Source organism: Ixodes scapularis, unplaced genomic scaffold, assembly GCF_016920785.2.
Source record: "Ixodes scapularis isolate PalLabHiFi unplaced genomic scaffold, ASM1692078v2 PGA_scaffold4__175_contigs__length_147842914, whole genome shotgun sequence".
Taxonomy (NCBI): domain Eukaryota; kingdom Metazoa; phylum Arthropoda; class Arachnida; order Ixodida; family Ixodidae; genus Ixodes; species Ixodes scapularis.
The window spans coordinates 125,372,447-125,394,665 of NW_024609879.1; the positions used below are offsets into that span (position 1 = coordinate 125,372,447).

Sequence of the window (22,219 nt, forward strand, 5' to 3'; positions counted from 1 at the left end):
GTCACGACGGAAACCAAGCTATTGGTATGTGATTATGTTACCTTCTGTTCCGGTCTCGACATTGTTTATACTGTACACCATTTCTACGCTGCCGTCGTCATCTTGAATGGTGGATGGAACTTCCGGTCTGGGCAGGAAAAACATCGCGTTTTGCTCTCGCCATGCCACTAGAAAGTATTCCGTGCTAAGTGTAAATATCATTCGCTCTTGCCCTGCCTCGTCTTTATTCTTTTTTTACGGGTTTTTCCGAATTGAAAATTATTACTTTCAATGTTCAAAGCACCTACAGGAAAGGCGAGACCGGTAGCGGGAAAGAATAATTTTTTAAAGCCTCTATATTTGATCATTATTTTCTTTAGAATGTAAAAGCCTAAAAAAAAATTGTAGGATTATACTCTATCAAGTCTAGTAAACCCTGAATGTTTGAGGATTGGGAATTTAGAGCTAGTGAACTTCGATAGACGCCGACATTGCGAATAAAAATAAATGCCGCAAAATTCCGTCCATGTTTTATCATAAATAGCATAAAAAAGAAGAACAAACCCGAAGCATTGTTACTAGCTTGGCAACCCGTATATCATATACTTTATATTTTGTAACCTTCGTATTTTGGTGGCCTTTTTTAGGTATATATAAATGTTCTCTTTGTATTTTGTTTTGCACAAAAATATTGTATCCACGCTCGAAGGATTCCTCTGGAACGCTTTTACGCAAGCGCCAGCCCACGTTTTCAGTGGAAGTTGACGCGTGAGTCCATAACAATATTAGGTGCACGTCAACACCGCGGCGTTCTCCTCTTGTTTACGTCCCGTCAATCATTTTGCGAAAAGTCTCTGGTAGGACGCGTGATCCGCGAAACAAGGTACAAACCTCCCTGTTACCAAACAAAGTGCGGGAGAGTATATACCCCCGTTAATCCCTCAAACCCGTCAGCGTCACCGGACGAGTCTATGTAGGGTGATTTTTTCACGTTATAGATCATCGTCCACTCGTTGCGGTCTTTGCGGGTCTCGCGAGCGCTTGTCAAAACAGCTGTTCTGAATGTGACAGCATGAGCTCCAGTGCGCGTGCGCAGAACCCAGACCCGCGTGAGACGAAGCGTCCGCGCATGCGCAGTGCCGACAGCAGCGCCACCGCAGTGGTGTGGCGTCCGAAAGAAACTGAGGGAGAGAGCTCGCGGTGACGTCGTAGTGCCCGGCTCCGATTGGAAGGATTCGGCCCCTACCCACCAATCCTCCCAATGAGAGCTTGGCGCTCTGACGTGTATCCTCGCGCTCTCATCTCGTACTCTCCCTTAAGTTTCGCTCCGTATAGACCAACTGATGTTTACAAAGAAACCGGAGCGCCCCTAGCTGACGCCACCGGCGCCGCGCATGCGCGATGGGGTGTGGGCAAGAAGCTCGCAGTCGCCCATATATGAACCATTGGATATGCGACGTTGTCGGCGTCGGTGTGAGTCCCCGTGCTCTTTTTCGGGTTGGAAGTGGGAGTCCTTGTCTTCCTATAACAATGTCTGACTACCGTTGAGCGGCCTAAGCGAAATTAACGAGGCTCGATACACTGCGAAACTTCGCGTGAATAAGGTGACATGCGGCGATTCATTCTGCGCTGACGCCGCAGAATGGATGCTAAAGCCTGATTCACATGATGAGGTTCTGCTCGCTATTTTCAGTCATGACGTCGCTCGGCGTACAAAAGTGTGGATCGTAGCTAAGATGTCGACGTCGATATTGAAAATCGCAAGCAGAATCGGACCAAGTGAATCAGGCGTAACAAGCCGGTGATGGCCACTGGTAACACTTATGAACATCTCCTTGTATCTCCTTGTATCTACTGTTTACACGGAGCCCATTGAACCCAACCAACCTTCCAACTTAAAAGTCTTTTGAGGCCTGCACTTACTTTACTTATTATCGCAATTACCGGGTCAATGCTTGGTCTACAAGCCGCTGTCATTTGAACGGGTAGACGACCACGAGCAGAAATGTTCGAGAGAGCAGACGACAGCTTGAACGATCAGGCGGCCGTTTGAACTTGACGACGCACTGAACGTAGTCCGCATGGTAATTCGTACAACTTTGCGGTTTTTCCGCGTTCGTGTTGAAACAAAACAAATAAATCTGACGGCAACAAGTATCCGCGAATTCAATCCAAAGTGCTTCCGGCACAACCAATCGTCGTTGAACTGCGTCTGGTTCTCCTCTTCCACGGTCCCTGTCCACGTTCTCGGACAAATCGAGCAGGCAGAAAACACACGAAGACTGACCTTCCAACCTTTCTCGACTCTTTTGGTACACTGCCCCAGTCGCGGCGTTTTGACGAGAAGGCAGGTTTTGGTCCGGTTTCTTCCAAAAGAACACAGGAATGCACGTCCCGCATGGTTACTTCCGCTCACAGCCCCTGACCGGAAGTGCGCCGGACGCGCCACCAGTGCGCCGTGACGTAACAGAGCAGAGTTCGTGTATACAGTATGCACCTTGTTCGCCCCCAGCAATACACTGTTATTACTAAATGTGTACGCTTTTGTAGTTGATAAAAGCAGAGAACAGTATATAGCCGAAAATGTCAATTTTTCTCGAAGAGAAAACAGACTGATACTTTGATAAATCTAAAAAACAGCGGACTGTTTTTTTTTCTTTTGTTTGTTCTCCGCGGGAGTGATGGATCCGGTTGTCAGCTCTCGAGCGTTCGCTCGCTGGGCTGAATTGTAGTCCGGGCTGTATGGGCAACGAGCCGCGAGCATTCGAGATATCGCTCGGCGGTTCCACCAGTCGGAAGCACAAGAATCCTTCGCTCGCTACTGGCCGATAGTGGTCCCTGGTTACGGAACAAGTCCTCCCATCGCAGGAGATGACCTCGGCGTGTTGCGATCTTTGGTTGCTAATTTAATAAGGACATCGGCTACGTACTCTTAATGATTTATGAATTCCTAGGACACTTAGAGCCAGCGGAGTGGCTTATCGCCATATTTCGACATCTCCAAAATCTTCTCAGGGCACCTTTAAGCTGAGAGGAGAAGCTCACCTTCAGGACGAACTCGCCGGCTTCCACAGTGCTTCAGTTGCGCGTGCCTGCGCGTGCATGCTTGTGTTTGCAAGGGCAGAAAGCTCGCGCTAGAGGGGGAGCTTCTACCCTCAGCTTGAAGATGAACGGGGTATAGCTTTACTAGATCATGCCAGAAGCTTGATCCTGCTCACGGAAGCTTCGGCGTAGAAGCGACAATGTCCTGGGTTCGCGAAGTGGCGTTCGGAGTTGCCTTCCCACGCTCCGCTCTCGCGCACGACACTTCAGTTCACACCACAGCAACCAGAAAGGTCTTGCTGGTTGGAAGGCTGATTGGACGTACAAAAAAGATAGCGGCACGCTAGACGCTTTTTGACAGAAGCTTCTTGACAAGGACCCGGAGGAGTATCGGAACTTGCGGGGGCGTCATCCGGGCAAAGTATCTGCAGCTTCTTCCAGGCGTGGAACCAAGAATCGCGTGACAAAATGGACCAGCGAACGCGCAAAGCCAATGATGCGCCATCTTTAATTTAAATGTCCCAAAACACACTTACAAAAAAAAAAAAAAAAACTAAGAAAACATTTTATCGTTGCCAGACTAAACGCTTTTCATGTCAATCACCCGCCAAAGATCCGCTTGTAAAAAGTCGCTCAGCCATTTCACTTCGCACGTCCGCGGACGAGGGGCGGATCGCCGGAATCGGTGACGTAACGGTCACGTGGGGTGGTACACGGTCCGGGGACGAAAATCGCGATTCAGTCCGTCGTGCGAATCACTCATAAACATGACAGCGCAGTGAAAGTTACTTGGTCGTTGGACCCATCTTACATCTGGCTTTTTTTCCTCCCACGCGATGACGGTCCCTGCCCATACCCACGCGCCAAAGAATGGGGGCCACGTGACGAAACGAAGGACGTTGATTGGTTCCCGCGAGCGCACTGTCAGCTAGGGAGTGAACGGGGTGATAACGCGGAGCGTGATTTGATGCGAGTGATCTACAAAAGGGACCTAGTCCCCGAACACAAAATCGTGCCCAAAGCAGAAAGACGAAAAATTGGATTTTCGATTTTCACCTACTGAGGGCTAGCGTGGGTGACAAATTTGACAGGAGTGTACCGGTTTGGCTCCGGCTGAAGTTCCGACTGATCGAGCGCGAGTTACAACCGAACGCGCGGACGTAGCACTCGCTTCCAATAAGCGATTGGCTCTAGAACTTAGTAGGCGACATCGAACGTGCAGCTCGACGGTTTTCTGTCTTGGTGTTGTCGCGTTTTGTCGGTCGCACTGCTAATTATTAAAAAAAAAAAAAGAAGTAAAGAAAACATAGCGGTTGGTTAGATAAGGCGCGGTGCATAGCACAGGCGAGAAAAGTAGCCAATGCGTTTGTCGTTTGTGTTATCTGCGTGGAGGAGATAATTGTGGCCTGGAGTAAACGCATGTTGCTTAGCTCACGTTGTGTCAGAGCGCTAGCCGACGCCCTGACTGAAAGTAAAACGAAGTCTAGTTTCATGGAGTGTATTTGACCATGGCAACGCTATGGTTTTTAATGCGTAAGCGTTAGAGTGCTTGTTTGTTTTGTCTTGCAGGGAGGGAGAAAGAGGGGGGTAATGTTCACCCCCCCCTCACCCTCTCTTCCTTAAATTAATCGATTCTCGCACGCCTGAAGTTGGAACGCGCAGTCTTTTTCAACCTTGCTTCCCCAAATCCGATATGCCAGTCGCCACCTAAATCCGCACGGATGGGCTCCCATTGACGCATACCGAGACTTGGGCAGAAAGTAGCCAGAGGGAGCGAGAGTCCACCCAATTTCTAAGGCGGCTCAGACGTGTACACATCTATTTCGCTTTCTCGTTCCAGGTCAAAGTCCAGGTCCGCTGCCTCGACGGCCACAAGGACCTGACGTTCAAGTCGGCCAAGAGCTGCTCCTGCTTCCACTGCAAGAAGAACTGATACGTCGCCGAGGCTGCTGCGTGAATCCATGAAGTCACAGACTGTCCACGCTTAACTATATATATACACAACTGCTGTCATGCATGTACTACATTTTATTCATTAGTTTTTGTTATCGGAAAAAGGGTTTTTTAACAACCCGCCTTTCCTTGCGTATAGTAACACTTCGAGATAACCCGTCTCGGGTCGAAACATCTCTGAAATAAATTAGTTAAGTTTTTGAAGTGGTATCCCTGTTTTGCTTTTTCGCTATTTGATTTTTCTTCAGTCAGCCTTTTTTGCTTTTCTTTTTTAGTTTGCTGCTTATGCCAAGCTTGTTCTTTCTCTGAAAGTTTTTTCGGCAACAGCCACAAAGATCACAAGGTTGTCTCTTCTACTTGAAACAGCCTGCTTCTTTGTGCGAAATGCACTCCAGGCACGGATATATGGTTAACGTCTGTAGATTACTTAATTTTCGACAGACGCGATAGCCCTTTGTTTCCCTTCTCCCTGTCTCACCCCGACGTTTGAATTATCGTTGGTTTCGTATTGATTTCCGGTAATAAACATTGTTCCCATGAACCAACTTTTTTTGGCCACTTTATTTTTAAGTTTATAAGAAACATTGTTACGATATAATGGTCACTGCCAGTTTAAGGAACCGCAGATAATGGCGAGTCTTGAGAATTCAATTATCGCTCCACATATACTTCAATAACTAGTCACTTTGGGTAGGGAAAAAATTGCCTTGCAGGGGCGCCAGTCTGGCAAGTTTGAGCAGGCCTCAGGGCTTGGGTGCCATTCACAGTTGCATGGTGAGAGTTACAAAAAGGCCGAGGGGAAAGAAAATTATCTTATTAGGGCGAGAAAAAAAATCATAAACGTTTGGCTCCTTTTTTTTTAGTTTCTAGGATAGGTGGCGCAAGCTACAGCCCGTTATAAAGGGTAATGCCGTTAGCATCATCCATCCATCCGTCCTTAGGAATTGGGCGATTACGCACTCACCGGTGGGCGCACCTGCAACCAAAATGGCGGCAGTTACAGACGTGGACACACTGTGGTCACTGACAGCTTAAGAAATGGGGGATTGGCATGTTATCTTTGCGATTTTTGGCTTCGTGAGTATTTCTTCGTCCTTCTTGTCTGCTAACGCCGCGGTCTTTTGGCTGGTGTGCAATAATGAGATTTTCGGAACTCGACACGGCTTCTGTTTTTTAAGTTTTTAGTGACTATACGAAGCGCAAGTTCGTCTGCTTCTTGCGAAGGGGTTGCGGTGACATCAGAACGTCGAGCTTTGATTGGCTCTGATTGAAAGGATACAGAGGTAGACTTCAATGCTATAGCTGCCTTGAGGTTTACCCACTATCCTTCCTATCGAGCCAACCAGAGCTGGGCGTTCTGACGTAACAGCAACTCCCTGCGCAAGAAGAAGGCAAACTTGCGCTCCGCATAGCAAATGCCTCTGACGTCACGGCTAAGCAGTGGCGCTGACGCCATGCAAGGCGCTCGAAACGAAAGAAACATGACCGAACGAGATTGCGCCTCATCTCAAACAAGGCACTCGCAATCAATACCTTCCCGTATTAGTAAAGAGCTGTTTCATCTAGCAATCTCTAGTTGGAACGCTGTTTCCGGGATGTTAACCTTCAGAAACGCCGCTCTGCCCCACGCGTACCCACACGCATGGCTGGCACTAACCTAATTCGAAGACGCGGGCTAAACTTGGCACCTCGTTCACACGTCTCCGTGCGGTAACGGAACCACCTGTGACTTGCTGCTGGGTGCTTCGAGAGCTTGCGAGACTTGAGCGGCCATCTTGACTCGGGTTGTTCACTCGCCTACGGACGTGTACGTGAACAGACTCCACAATGATGAGGTGCCCAAGTAGTATATTGCTAAGCCTTTCTCTGCCTTTCTACTTATTTTGCCGTGTTTAGTTGTTTGGCAGCCTAGGAGCGAGTGTATACCTCGACAACTAGCTAATAACCGACGCTGGGCAAAGACTCAGCGGCTCCCAGAGCGTAAGCTTAACGCCTAAAAACAAACAGATAGATTGCGTAGTCCCTTCACGTGTTCGGACGGCCATTTGCATAACCCACGCACGCTTGCTGCCGGCGCCTTGTCTAATGAGCTAATTTCGAACCCTAACTTGTTTCTAAGTTGCCGAGTGTTTGTTTTCCTATTCATTGATTTGCTCCGCTTTTGATAAAGGCGGCCGACAAAGCGTTGACCGCCTACACTTTTGTTTTGGGGGAGCAACGATGTTTTTGATAACGTGGATAGAACGGAACTTTGTTTTTTCCATGGATGTCGTTTCCTTTTGTCTTCGTTTCAGGCAAAAGAATAGGTACGCCATAAATTTGCACCTTTTACGAAGGGTAAGGGTCTTGACAGGTAAGGTACTGCAACCCACAAAGCTAACCGCGTCAAAGGTAAAATGATCTCTCACCTTTTGGTGGTCTCTAAACCATGCGGCGTGACTAGAAGTTCCCCGAGTTGGACGTGTATGAAGGAAACTGCGGAGTATGCATAATACAAATAATTCTTCCAACAAAATTCACAATGTTTGGTATGAGTTGAGGGCTCAATGGCTGTCGCAAGATAAATTATTATCATGTAAATTTGGTGTGCTGGGATTATTTATTCTACCGCAAAGCACTGCAATGGCGGCATATTTGTTCGGTGATAACTATGTAGCCTGTTACAAAATGATAATTTCAGAAGGGATCCCACGCACAAAAAGCGACGCTCCACTCAATACTATATAACCGCCTGTTCGCGCCTCCAGCTCTTTACTCGCCCTCTCGCGGCGGAAACGGGAAGCACTCTTGTGAAGGTCCCCCCATCCGTCAATCCAAGGCCGCAATGTTATGCTCCACGCACGCGCAGTGTAGAACACGCAACGCTAATGCAAATACGAAGAGCTTGCGTACGCTCGTGTATGTAGTACTGAAACTCGCTATTGTTTCAACGGTTTTCCGACGTCAACGAACGTACTGCAGTGAGCAGACGTGCAAGCGGGTGGGCGCTTTTTCGAACTAGAAATGCTGAGATTGACAAAAAAACGGCGCGTAAAAATTAAAAAAAAAAAAAAAATATGTTCTGGGTGGCTTTGTAATTAAAACAACAACAACGAAATTCGTTTCTTTCATATTTCGGGGCATTTGGTTCGGAAGGATCGGCGGCGTGTTTGGAAGTTTTGCTAAATGCCAAAAGTCGCGACTTTTGATATCACCATATGCTTCACGCACAGTGAATGCCATTTTACGCTAATTTATCTGACTAGCGAGAATGTTCATACTTTTTTTTATTTTATAATTTGTTAATCAAGAATGCAGCAATCGGCACCAGTGATGATAATTTGTCAAATTTGGATTGTCATATTTGTTCACGCGTTTGAAATTAGATCATGAGCAACAAATTATATGAGTTTTAGAAACTATTTAAGAAAATATCTTAATTGTTGTATTATTAATACAACTTGCAGTAATGTAGGCCCCCCCCAAAAGAAGCCACAATCACAAAAATACGCCATTTCACCATAATATTCTTTACAGAAATATATCACTTCGATTGCTCTAAACCCTTATAGAATTAAATACTTAATGCAATATAACGTCCCATGCTTCACGCGTTGTCTTATAAACACACACACACACAAACGCACACACGCACACACGCACACACACACACACACACACTCCTCCGGTGCCTGACTCGGATTTTTTTTTCTTTTTTTTTTTTTGGGGGGGGGGGGGGGGAGGGGTTTGTGTTTTGTGACCACATTCTAGACTCATCACCCGTGGTGATATTTTGTAAAATTTTGATTTTGTATTTCTTGTGAAGGGAATAATGCTAAAGCAATTAATATCTAAATGCCCCAGAACTCATTAAAGGGCCCGCAAGCAGGTCGTTATTTCACATGACCTTTATCCGAGTAAAAACTGGCTGCAAGGTCACACAAATATCAGCACTGACTTTTACACCAAATACAACATACTTTTACCTCTAAGGTGTATGGGAGAACCAGTTTTTAAAGGGACACTGCACTCTCCAGAATATTTTTTTAAGATCCTGGGTCAGACATGCATGTCACAAAATAAAGTTTCCGCGAATAATTTCTTTGACATAATAATTACGCTGTGAGACAGATTTCGAGGTAGGAGATAAACCAAAATAAACAGCTAGACCGAGAAATCAAATCCAAAATAAAAGTTAGTTTCCGTGTCGTTTCTGGATTAAAACGTGCCTCCCGGCATAAATGTTACGCTAAACACAGTTTTCGTTATCAGAATAAAGAGGTGACCCGCGCGTATAACAACCTAGCTTCCTCGTACAAGGGGGAATAATTTCCGTCGCTCAGTAAAGCCAGCACACCAAACAGGGTTCGGCAACTGGTATAGGAGGACGCATCTCCGATCCTTACTATAACCGCCATTTTGGGAAACGAGTGGCGCCACCTATAGGTAGTTGGGGTCGCGAATACATCAAGTAATGCAGGAGACAGGGAGTTGCCAAGCTGTAGAGTTGGAGGTCTTTGCCTTGCTTCACCATTTGTTTGCGAAGCAAAGGAAATCTTATCTTCTTCTTCTTCTTCTTATTGTGAATATTATTATTATTATTAGTAGTAGTAGTAGTAATAGTTGTAGTAGTAGTAGCAGAGTAGTCAATGGCGTAGGCAGGGGGAGGCTAATGGGGCTCAGCCACCCCCCCTCCCCCCCCTTCCCGAAAACTTCCTGGCTACGCCACTGGTAGTAGTAGTAGTATACAGACTTGTGGCTATTTCAAATACTCTACTCAAGATACTGTATCTTAAATACTTTTTGGAGTATCATAATACCTTGGAAATACCTTTGATGGAGAGTTTTTAATACTCTATTTTAATTACATTTCCAAGTATCTTGTACTCATTATCTTAAATACATTTTTGACATTCCGCCATTTTCCGAGTTTTTTGGTATGAAGTGGAGTGGGCGTGGCACGGGCAAACGTGAACATTTTTTCGAGCAACCGAATCCTGTTGCTAGCTCCGATTAGCTACGGTGACTTTAACTGAGCTCGTGAAAATATCGCTTTTTCTTTTGCCGACTGTGACTCATGTTTCAGCCCTAAGTTCGTACAATTAAGGTTCTCCCCTCGCCTTCCCAAACGCGCCTTTTGTTTCTATAAAATTTCCCCCAAAAAAATCCTCAAACCAAAGGTGTGGTTTTACGGAAGTAAAGATGCCACCTTGAGGCGCAATCAGACCGGGAAACGAACTGCGAGAACAATGCAAACTTCAGTGTCAAGAAATAACAAATAGAAGAAAATGTGAAGTGGACATACTAAAAAGTACACATTTTTGTTTTGCTTTTTGTATAATTGACCCCGCTAAGCCAAAACGTCGAGTTTTTTTTTTTTTTTTTTTTTTGTGTCGTCAGTTTGGCACTTATTGCTCTCGCGAACACTGTCTGTAAGCGAACATTGATAAGCAGAGAACAGGACAGGAACGAACTAAAAGCTGGATGACCACTCAAAATGCCAACAAAGCCTACTTGAAGCCTACAACAACCTACTTGAAGAAGGTGCGACCACTGCCGTGGTTATTATGTAGGCTCTCTTTGTTATCCATTCACTCATATCCGTGTCCCAAGTTAGTTTATAGTGAACTCCCCATACAGGGAATATGGATTGTAGTTAAACGAAGCGTCTAAAGCGCGATACACATGGACGGCAGAATCGTAAGATCCGACGTCCGATCCGACAGTCCAAACGCCGCTCCGAATCGCCGCACGCGATAGTTTGAGACAGACGCTTTCGACCTTGCATGCGACACGACGATCCGTTCGGCTCCGCGCAGGAGATCCAACTTCCAAGCACTCCAGCGGAGGTCCGCGTTCACAGATCTCTGGTCCCAGATTGACGGTTTAGCTCACACGAGCGAAGTCAGAAGCTCGTTTTGGCTAGCGCGTGCAATCTTTGCCGGGGCCGTCATTCTTGAATGGGTCAGCGGGATCCACGCGTCCGGCTTCCCGTCGCCCGTCCCGTTTTCTTGTTCGTCCCGCCAGACCCAGTACGCCATCATGACGTTCGCGACAGCTGTGCTGTCATTGGCTGGACGCATCCGACAATCCGTCCACTGGTTGAAACTATATGGAGCGTTGGACGCATGTCGGATCGCCGATCCGACGTCTGAAGCGACCAAATTTTTCGGATCAGGCAGTCGTACTGCCGGATCGGACGTCGGGTCGGATGGATTTTGCGCGCATGTGTCTCGCGCTTAAGGTGCGCCGCAGGATGTGATATTCAGCGATGTCACTATTGGCGAAGCACTCTGACCCGTTTGTCACCCCCACACCTCGGTGCTTACCCGACTCAAGGCCTCTGCACATGTTCGCAGGCCTTGTAGGCATGTCCGTGTCATATTTTTAATAGCGTGCGGGGCATAGTGTAATGAAAAAATACCAACAATTAGTGAAGTGACGTTAAGTGCCGGATCTCCCCCGAAAGCAGTCGTCAGAGGATGCGAACTTGACCCACTTGGGCTTTTGTGCTGAGCTGGACAGGGTGCATGCTGCGTTCTTCATGCAGGCCGGAGTGGTAACAAAAGAGCACCTCCTCCCCCTCATCGGAGAACACGAACTCCAGCTGAACGCTGACGCCACGTTCGGTAAAGTCAGCCGAGCGCTGAGCCATTGTATTTATTGTCCCCATCCATCTAGTTCTAAATTTAACCGCTTGCGGCACCACTTTCTGATCTCGTCCGCAATAGCTAAAGCGACTTCTTTCTTGTTGTCCCAGAAATGTTTTGTAACATCTATCAGTGATAGAGAATGTATTCACTGGCGGCCATATCCATGTGCGCTGCTGCTGAGCGCGTGCTGACGACGAGCTTCCGCAGTCCTTTTGGAGCGCGCATTCAGCACCATCAAGGTTGCCGGTCTTAGCAGGCTATTAATGTGAGCTTGTTCTGAGCATGCGCTCTAAACATCGCCCACAAATATGGCGTCCAGTGAATACCTCCTATTGCCACGTGCGTTGCCCAGCCAGCGCGTGGCCGAATGGTAACTGCGCTTGGCTCTCGCGCGGAAGTCTCCGGGTTCGATACCAGAAAGCGAACTTCTCTTTTATTGTTTTCTTCAACTTGACATTCTAGTAAGTTCGAAAATTTTGTCGTCTGATCGAGTTACGAATGTTCTACGCGCCGAACTTTCTACGCCGAATGTTCCAGAAACACACGCGGGTACAAAAGGTGCTCCGAGGGGCGGTCCGGAGTCAGTCTCGCCCCAGTGGTCGATCCCGCTGTTTCGCCGACATCGACGCCTGCGACGCTAGCCTTTCTTTTGTTTTGGGAACAAGTTCGCCCCATTAAACGTTTAGTTTCTTTAGTTATTCGCCGCCTCATCATTTATCATTCGTGACAATATTTTGCTCTTTGTAGTCGGACTGCATAAAATAGCCCTACGATACTTTTTTTTCGTTTTGTGTTGTTGCGTGCTAATGAACCATTCTGGTAACCCAGATTTGCGTAGCTGCATAATTGTCGCTGTCAATGACGTCGATACAAATTAAGCAATGCGGAAGTATCTTTAAAAGTAACTGAAATACATTTCTAAGTATTTGTATACTCTACTCAAGATACTTTACAGTGAAAGTAACTTGAGTAGTATTTTAAATACTTTATGACGCAGGTCTTTAGTAACTTCACTTAAATACTTTTATCGAGTATTTTGCCCAACACTGGACTAGTATGCTTGCAAACAAACGGGAGCGCTTCTAGCGGCGTACCAGCGGCGCCGCGCATGCGCAGTACGGTGTAGGCAAGAGGCGCGGCGCCCCTCATCAACAAATCTTCGGGATGCGATGGTGTCGGCGTCAATAAAAACAGCCGTAATCTTTTTGTTTTTTAAATTTTTTTTAACGTTGCAATTTTTATTATTTTAGTGACCTCAGCGAGTGGACAATGATCATGGCGCCGCAGAACTTTCGCGTGAATCTTGTGACGTACGGCGATATATCACGTGTAGACGCCGCAAAATGGACTCGAAAGCCTGATTGAACTGGCGAGGTTCTGCTCGTCATTTTGAGTTGCGACGTCGCTCGGGCCGCAAAGGAAGCATAGGCAGAACATGAAATTGAAAATCGCGAGCAGAACTAGATCAAGACAATAAGGCGGGCGTAACAAGTCCGCGATCGCTATCTGAACGCCACCTTGCATCTACTGTCTGCTCCGAGCTGATTTGCACCAGACACACCCTTTAACATTATACGTCTTTAGAGGCCTACGGTAACATCGTATCACAATTAAGGCTCGTTCCCACAATGGCGTTCGAGTGCGACTAAAAACTACCTGCGTCTGGTTAAGACCGCTTGCGTCGAGCTGTTGCTATGGCGACACTTACGACGTGCCAATAGGGAGGCTGCTGTGCATCACGACGCTACGCAGCTCGACGCGGTCGACGCAAACAGGGAGTTTTAGGGAACCGTTTTTGCAGGTCCGATTGGGGGCGATGGGCCCTCCTCTACGAACTGCGCTTACGCGAGTCTTCTTAGGTAGCGCGTGCGCAGTTCGTACCAGGGGGCCCGTCGTAGTATATCGGGCGTGCAAAAGCGGTTCCCTAAAACTCCCTAATCTGTGAACCCGCCTTTACTGTGTCAACGGCGCGTTGATGGCGTGGTCCACGGACCATTGGCGTTTGAACATGCAGACGGTCGTTTGAACGCGTAGGCAGCCGTGTTAACGTTAAAACGCACCACATGTGGTCCAGGTGACCCAGACCACTCGACGGCTTTCTCGCGTTCATGTTTTAACGATACAAACAATTATTACGAAAAGGCTCGCTGAATTTAACCCAAAGTGCTTCCCGTTCGGGCGATCCTGATCTGTCGGCGTCCTGGTTTCCCTTTTTACGTCACCTCTCCACGTTCCCGGACGGGTCGGACAGGCAAGAAACACGTAAAAACTTGGAACGAATTTTTTTGCCTGCTCTTCGGGCGCCGCCTTTATCGCGATCTTTTGATGAGGAGGCAGGTTTCTACCCGAACACAACCGCAAATTGCGCAAAATGTACAGCATGCGCAAACGTTATACGCTGTTCTTGAACAAAACAATTTAAAAAATAAGTACAAGGATATATTATTCCACGTATAATCTCAAACGTGGTTTCGTTAAAAGCGTACGTGCAATTCCTCTACGATAGGTACCCGAAACGTGGCTCGTGTTGCTTATTATAAAGAAAGGTGAGAATTTACATTCTCGCATGTTAAGTTTGATGCGCAAGTTACGTTGTTTTTTTATGTTTTGTTGTAGTTCAAACACGTTCGCTTCAGACCCTTGAACTCGAAAACGGAACAACGCTATCCAACTGCCGGGACCTTCTCAATGGAGGCCATATTGCTAATGGAGCAGAGTGCAAACCCAACGCTCGCTCGCTCCTTCCTCGCACGAGTCGAGATAAAGCGCGCGCGCCCTGCGAACCGAACACCCCCCTCGAAGAAGAAAAAAATGCCCCGTGCGATACGTATTCTTCCTTTGTTTTCGCTCCGCGTTCCGACTTATACGAACTATATAATATACGCTGCGTCTCAAGCCGCGATGGACCACGGCCAGAGGTTATGTGCACCCGCAGGCGATATGAAGGTGAACGCCGGACCGTAGACCGGTCCGTGCTATCAGCAGCATGACGCGGCTGCCGTGGCGGCTCGCTTTCTTATCGCGCGTTCCACCGAGAGTAAGTGCCTGGATCGAGCGCTGTTCTCAGCTCTGCTGCTACTCCCTGCTGAAAGCGTGGAAGTGGGTTTCGATTTCGACATCGGTTTTTGTGGTCGCCGTGCCCCCGTCATTGCAGGCAAATGATTTGTACAGTGCACGTGAACTAGAGCGGACGTTGTTTGACATGGTTAATACGTGACTCAACAGCTTTCTTCATTCATGAGCGATTGCGAATAACTACAACAAATGTGAAATAGGCTGTGATTCAGCAATAAATATTGCCGCCCGCAGAGCCGAGCAAGCAACGCTCAGTCACGGGATTCTAGAAGATTCACGTTCTTCTCGCACCAGACGCAACTTTCCCCCTGCTTTCTTGCTCTCGAAAGTGCCAGGTCATCCTTGCCCCTTGCGCGCGACGCTCGAACTTTCTTTGCCGAACTTTCGAGATAGTGACGCACTGTAGGTAAGCAGCTGCCTGCGACCTTGTCGAGTCAGTCTCGCTCTCGCTCTCTGTTACGCCGCCGAATCGCCACCTGCTTTTCTGCTGCCTCGGCGCTCTTTCTTTACTTATTTTGTTTGGCAGAAGTTCGCCTATTAAACCTTTATTTTTCAGTTCACTGTTCATCTTCGGGCGCTTCAGCGGAAATGCCGCCTCGAGTTCCAAGGGGCAAGCGCGTCCAGATCGTTGTCCTTGCTCAGGAAGGACTTGCACGGCGGGAAATATCGCGCAGAGTTGGAAGGCCCGTCAAAACCGACCAAAGGATTATTGCAGCATGCCGGGATGACAGTGGACACTTAAACAAAGCCCCCCCCCCCCCCCCCCCCCCCCCCCGTCGCCGTTCCCGCGCAACTACGGCAACAGAGGACCGTCACATCCTCGAGGCAGCCTTGGGCGACCCTTTCCGCGCTGCCAATGATATCAGGGACGCGCTGGAACTCGAGATCAGCGACACTACTGCTCGGAGACGCCTCTACGATGCTGGCCTACACAGCCGTTCAGCTTGCCAGTCGCCGCTGCTGACAGAAAGGCTCAAGAAGCTGCGGCTTGACTTCGCCCATTCTCTTCAGAACTGGACTGTGGAGGAATGGACCCACATCAACTTCAGCGACCAGTTAGACCAGCAGAAGCGAGTTTGAAGGCCTGAAAGCTTCCGGTAAGCTTTGTCGGATTTTTAAGCTAATAAACTGTATAGATTTATTTCTCCCCCTGCAACGTCCAAGGCCATTAGTGACCAAAACTTTCTGAGAAATCATTAGTGGTCAGCTATTAGCTTCCCGCTCGCCGCTAAAGCCTGAAAACTACAAACAAATATTATCCTTACCTTAAAGGGGCACTGACAACCCAAATGGTCGTATTCTTTTTTATTGTCTAAACCGATGGAAGTTGCAAGACACGAGAAAAAAAAAAAACGCATCGCGGAAAAAATATTTCTCGCGCTCGCGCGCGTTTTTTTATTTTTGGCATTTATATTTCCCCCGCTCACCACCTTGCTTTTTTTGATCGGTGACGTCAAAAATCAGAAAATTTAGAAGCTTTGTAGGCGAAATTTTTATAACATTTGATAACGGCAATCGTAAAACATGTTTTTTAACGCAATTGCGAACGCACTACGGCCTTTCTTTTTGAAATACCAAGGAAAAACGACGACGACGAGTCCGGTAGGACCATTGTCTACATTGCTCTAGAGGTAAATGACAATTTTATATATATATCTGCCACCGATTCTTCCGCAACCCCTCGTTCTTCAACGAGGGGCAGCTGTCCTCGGCTCTTGAAGCAGTGACCCGTCTCCGACCAACGGGGATTAAGGAAAATGAGCCATCTAAACGCACCGCCACAACCATGCAGCGCAGACCAATCAGCCGAATCATCCAACATCTCAGAGTGCTCCCCTGATAACGTCATGGAGGAGTTTGATGACGAAGGTGGATGGATCACCAAAGTAGCAAAGAAACGACGCCACGGATCCAATTCGAGTGAGGCGACGATGATCACTCAGCCGACTCACAACCTTGTGGTCATTGTCAAACCTACTAATCCGACCACGATCATCACTAACATGAATCCTCTGGCTCTGAAACAGATGCTAGAAAACCTGGCACCAGACGGAGTAGTCGAAATTAGACCAAATTATCGCCTTAACCTATTGGCCATAGATGCAAGAAATATAGAATCAACGAAGTCCCTCCTTCAACTGAAGAAGCTTGGCACAATCCAAGTTCAGACGTATGAGCCAGCACCCCCATCTTCCAATGTTGGCGTTATTCGCGGCGTATCAACAGAAATCACAGACGCGGACCTCTGGGCATCAATAAGGGAAAAAGCACCAGTCATTCAAGTGAGGAGACTCGGCAAGACAGAGGCGGTAAAGCTTGTCTTCTCCACCAGAACCTCACCAGAATACGTCTTTGTGGGGCACACACGATACAGTGTCCTTTCCTACCTCGAAAAACCGCGGCAGTGTACTAAGTGTAACCGCTTCGGACATCTGGCGAGCACATGCTCCAAAACGCAACGCTGCAGCCGATGTGGTGGAGAACATGTCGTCAGCGGGTGCGAAGCGAAGCAACCAAGGTGCATAAACTGCAAGAGAGGCCACGATGCCACGTCCCGGAACTGCCCAGCCTACAAAGCTGAAAAGCAGATAACTAACTACAGAAGCTCGAACAATGTCGACTATACGTCTGCCGAAACTGTCATCACGAATGAACCAAAGGTTCGAGGACTGGAGAAGCACCGCACTCCCCACAAGCAATAGCAAAGCTTGAAAGGAGACAAGAAAGCTATCATCCCAGAGATGAATGAAACCGATTTTCCTCCGTTGGATACGCTGTCATCAGAAATCATGCCGAAGCCAACGGTCCCGTCTGCAGAGCAGCCAGAGTCTTCACCCAAGAATGCAGAAGCTGTTTCGACCCAAAATACTTCTAAGAACCAAGAAGTACCAAGAAAATGGGCAAGAGAACACCCAGCTCAAAAGAAGCCAAGATCAGTTGCAACACCCAAGTCTCAAAGTCTTGATAATGCGTTGTGCACAATTGTCACGTTGTTGCGCTCCTTCCTCACTTCTCTCCAGTCACCCATCGCTCAAGCAATGATCACAATTATCGACATTGTTGTTCCACTTGTCACTCCCTGGTGCAACTAGACTGCTTCATCGGGAACCAGAGTGTCGAACCGATATTTTTATTGGTTCGGTTCGGGTTCGGGTTCACGGCTTTCGGTTCAGTTCCGGTTCAGTTCCGGGGCGCAAAAAATAACGGTTCAAACCGGTTCGAACCGGTTCGAACCGGTTTGAACCGCTAAATTGAGAATATATTTTCCGCGTTGTTCTGTCAATAGGCGCTATTTAGGCCGTGAAACTAACTGCTGTAAACGATTTGATTTTTGCGAGGACCTATTTTTGAGAATTTCGCGAATCGCCTACAATTCGCGAAAAATGGGTCCCGCGAACAATTTCGGTAAAATGTAAACATATTGAAATTTATATTGAGATTCCACCGCGTCGAGAAAATTACAACCCGCGAATTATTCCAAAACTTCAGCTTTGACCTAAATCGCGAAATATGGAGCCCACGAAAAATAGTCGTTTACAGTACATAGTTTTTTTTTTGTTTGTTCAATTTAGTTTTATTCTCAGGTATCAAAATTATAAAATTCTGTTATTAATTCCTACACAACAAGAAAGGAAAATCTACATTAACATACAAAACGTCGTGTTTATACGACTCAACATCCCTTCGTTTACCAGAGTCACATATATTGTACCTGAATCGAAATGTTTTCGGAAGTGAAGTAGGTTGCCTAAAATACCCGTGATTGGTACAACTTTGTATCGCAATATTAGATGTTGAATCGTGGTTTTGCCCTTGAACTAAGGAATTAATTACAGTGAATACAATCATGAAATGGGCACCTCGTCGCCATTTATATCATGACATGTGTTTTACGGAATACGTTTCACAATATATATATGATGACGAGACGACTGAGCTTAAGGGAATACAATTTTCAAAATGTCACGAAAGTCACGGGACAAGTCCTTCCAGTCTATATTTTATAGGAACACTAAGCGACAATCGCAATGCTTGTTTTTCTAACTAGCATATTGTTTGCTCTCAGCACCATGATGCGGGCGACGAATCATGCGAAAAGGAGTGGCTGAAATTGTTCACTCTAACCTATGAGCACCTTAGTACTGAGATCGAATCTGACCTGAAACAGTGCCTACCCATGTGAACATTTTCTTATATTGGATAAACTGGCATAGCCTGGATGTTGAGGTTTGCTCGTGACAAAATGCAGGTCAATTTAATTTGCAAATAAGCATCACCCTCGCTAATTGATGATTTTTGTTAAATAGAACAAAGTGGTATTTCATGCTCTACTCAATTCGGAAGCTACCTAATTGGACACTTTCTGAGAGTTTAAGTGTGCAATCGTCATAGTTCCACCACTCGTTCCAGTAAAAAAAGGCGATAGTAAAAACACATAAAAAGCGCGATAATAAACTTCTATATATTTGAGAAGTTATATATGCGTGAGGAACACATATAGTTATTTAAAATAGCTTCAAAATAATAAAAAAAAAACATTATTTATATCTTTTCAAAATCACCTATAACGTGTCTATAGAGGATAAAAGCGCCGAAAAATATTTGCCGAACATCTTTCAGATAATTTAAAGGCGCATTTACTTATATATCTTGGAGGTGAGAATCTTCTATTTATGCTGCCAAATCTTCAGACAGGAATTAAGTATATTTTTATTATCATCGACAAATTTGACTTTATGAAGTTCACATAACAGCCTGAGACCGACACGGAAGGACGATACTCGAAAATACGCCAGCTGTTGTGTCTTCGGCAACGTGCTTTTGTTAGCTGTTTTGCAGTGTAAAATAGTGGGTTGCAGGGCATGCCAAAAAACACTGTGGTCACATAATATATCGGAAAGCAAATACACGAAATGTGCAGAAATAAGGAGATGACACGCAATTTTTTTCTAAATAACCCCTTACACAACGCTTTACTGCAAAAAGAAATGCATAGAAATGCATAAAATGATATTCCTAATTAAACATAGATTCCGCGCAGGGCAAACAAAGATTTTTTAGAATTCTAATATAAATCACTTTTGGGCATCAGCTTGCCTCAGCTCGAAACGTCGCGGGATACTACCTCTGGAGGCTAATGTTATCTTAGGTTTTACGTGCACTTGTTTTGAGACCTTACTTTATGACTCTGTTCTTTATCAGTCATGTGCTCCAACATTTCATTAGGCTGCCGTATATCATCGCGAGACTGCTATAAATACTACACAACTTTACACATTGGACGTCTAGTGCTGGTGTTGCGAACGTCGCACTTACCAGAAAGCTGAAGTATTTAACATGGTTTGCACGTGACGTAATCGCACTAGATACTGGTTGTCATTGCGAGTTGTTCTTGCTGAGAAAATCAAATCCGGTTTGGCAAAATGCACGCTGCAAAAGTTTCGCGCTCAGTGCAAGCTATGTATTTGAGAGGCACACATTTTTCTTGTTGGTACATCGTCGTTAGGCACGGCGCGAGTATCTGGCACGACGAAAACGTGCTTTCTGGCAAGAGTGTTTTTATAAATAAAAGTTGTACCAACTACCCATCTGTCACTATCGTTTCCAGGCCACGCTTTCTAGTCTGCGCCGAAAATGTGGGGCAGAGGAATCTTTACGACACAGTATGCTTTAAAACTACCCCCCTCCCCACTCCCTTTTTTTTTTTTTGAAGTGACTGTAGACCATGGCGTGCTGGCGAACAAGAAGTGCTTTATTCCTGAGCGCAGCGTTTTTATCACAGACATGACGTCACGAGCCGGGCGGCGCTTCCGCGATGACTCAGTCGCGATAACTCAATCCGCACGCTACAACATTTCCTTCCCCCTCACGCAAAAAATGTTCATTTCCTAAAGTCCTCGGGTTTAAAACGGTCAGGCGGCTTGCATGCGCGAGAAGTTCGTCGAAGGGGTTGCTTCTCCGCTGTCGTAGACGGAACCGGCGTTGCTGCAGTAGGTGTCGCCGGTCCTTCCCGGGCGGGGTCTGCGGGTGGCGCTGGTGCTGTTGCGTCAGGCGTCGGCGTCGTACCAGCCGCGTCTGGAGGTGGCGCCGCTAGCGTCGGTGCCTTCGCACTGGGTGGTGCTGACGGCACCTGGGCTGGAAAGCTCGTGGGTGGCGGTATCGATGGATCGTCATCCACAGTCGTACGGCCCGGTCTCACGATGGGTTCCGCATGTCGAGGACGCAGGTGGTCAGCGTGCGTGAAGCGAAGCTGGTTGAGCACTTTCACAACGTAGGTCGCAGCACTGACAACCTGACACACGATTCCTTCTTCCCAGGAGACACACTCACCGCGCACTGTTTTCACAAAAACACGGTCGCCCACGTTGAACACACGTTCAGCACCTCGCGACACATCGCGTTGTTCCTTCACATGTTCTTGCTTGCGTTGCATGGCGCCGGCAAAGTCGGGTTTAAGCAGGGAAAGTTTTGTGCGTGGCTGGCGCCTTAGGAATAGTTCGGCGGGCGTTTTCCCAGTCACGCTGTTTGGTGTGTTGCGATAACAGATCAGAAAACTGTCAACATTTTCCTGAAGAGAACACTGCCGACCGGTTGCTTCGCCTTCGAGCACCTGCTTGAGCAATGCTCGTTTCACAGTTTGAACCGTGCGCTCTGCGGCACCGTTAGAGGCTGCGTGGTAAGGCGGGGTGCGAATGTGTTTCACGCCGTTGGCGTTCATGAAGTCAGCAAACTCAGCTGACGTGAACTGCGGACCGTTGTCGCTCACTAGTACCTCGGGCAAACCGTAAGCAGAAAAGGCTCCTCGAAGTTTTTCCAATGTTTTAGTGGTGGATGTAGAAGACATCACCCAAACCTCGATCCATTTCGAAAATGAATCGATGAGCACCAGAAACACATGGGCACCCTTTGAAGCGAAATCCACGTGCACACGCGACCAGCACCGGGCAGGGTAGCTCCAGGGATGCAGTGGTACCGGACGGGCGGCGGGCTGAACTGCTTGGCAGATTTGGCATTTCTGTACGTGATGCTCGATAGCCGCATCAATTCCAGGCCACCATACAAAACTTCGTGCCAGCATCTTCATGCGGCTGGCGCCTGGATGCTCCTCATGCAGCAAGTTCAGCACGCGGTCCCTTAGCTGTTCCGGGATCACTACACGGACACCCCATGTTACACAACCTTGTTCAAGTGAAAGCTCGTCGCGGCGCACGTAATAAGGCCCAAGTTCTTGCGCGTGCGGTCTTGGCCAACCATTTAGAGTAAACTCAGCAACACGGGACAATGTAAGGCTTCGTTTTGAATACCTTGCAATCTCCTCTACGTTCAATGGGAGGCACTGAAACACTGAGAGGCACTCAACAGGTTCTTCCTCAGCGGGCACCGCCTGAGGCAATCTCGACAGAGCATCAGCCACTTCCATGTTTTTCCCTCGGCGATACTTCAGCCGATATTTATAAGCTGCCAGCACCATGGCCCAACGCTGCATTCGTGCGGCAGCCAGTGTCGGTACAGGCCTTTCCTGACCTAAAATGCCTAGT

The 22,219-nt window shown here is 47.3% G+C and overlaps 2 protein-coding genes across 2 annotated transcripts in view; both read left to right on the forward strand.

Moving 5' to 3' along the window:
* The window catches only part of LOC115330059 (thyrostimulin alpha-2 subunit), a 59,176-nt gene extending 54,125 nt beyond the window's left edge, over positions 1-5,051 (forward strand). The window contains exon 3 of the mRNA XM_029991759.4: positions 4,862-5,051. Within this exon, the coding sequence (XP_029847619.2) occupies positions 4,862-4,954 (93 nt within the window). The 3' untranslated portion in view covers positions 4,955-5,051. The remainder of the gene's footprint in view (positions 1-4,861) is intronic.
* An 11,477-nt stretch (positions 5,052-16,528) lies between these two features.
* LOC121837861 lies at positions 16,529-17,383 on the forward strand. The gene has a single exon (XM_042293699.1). The coding sequence runs from the start codon at positions 16,529-16,531 to the stop codon at positions 17,381-17,383; it is 855 nt and encodes a 284-aa protein (XP_042149633.1).
* The last annotated feature ends 4,836 nt before the right edge of the window (positions 17,384-22,219 follow it).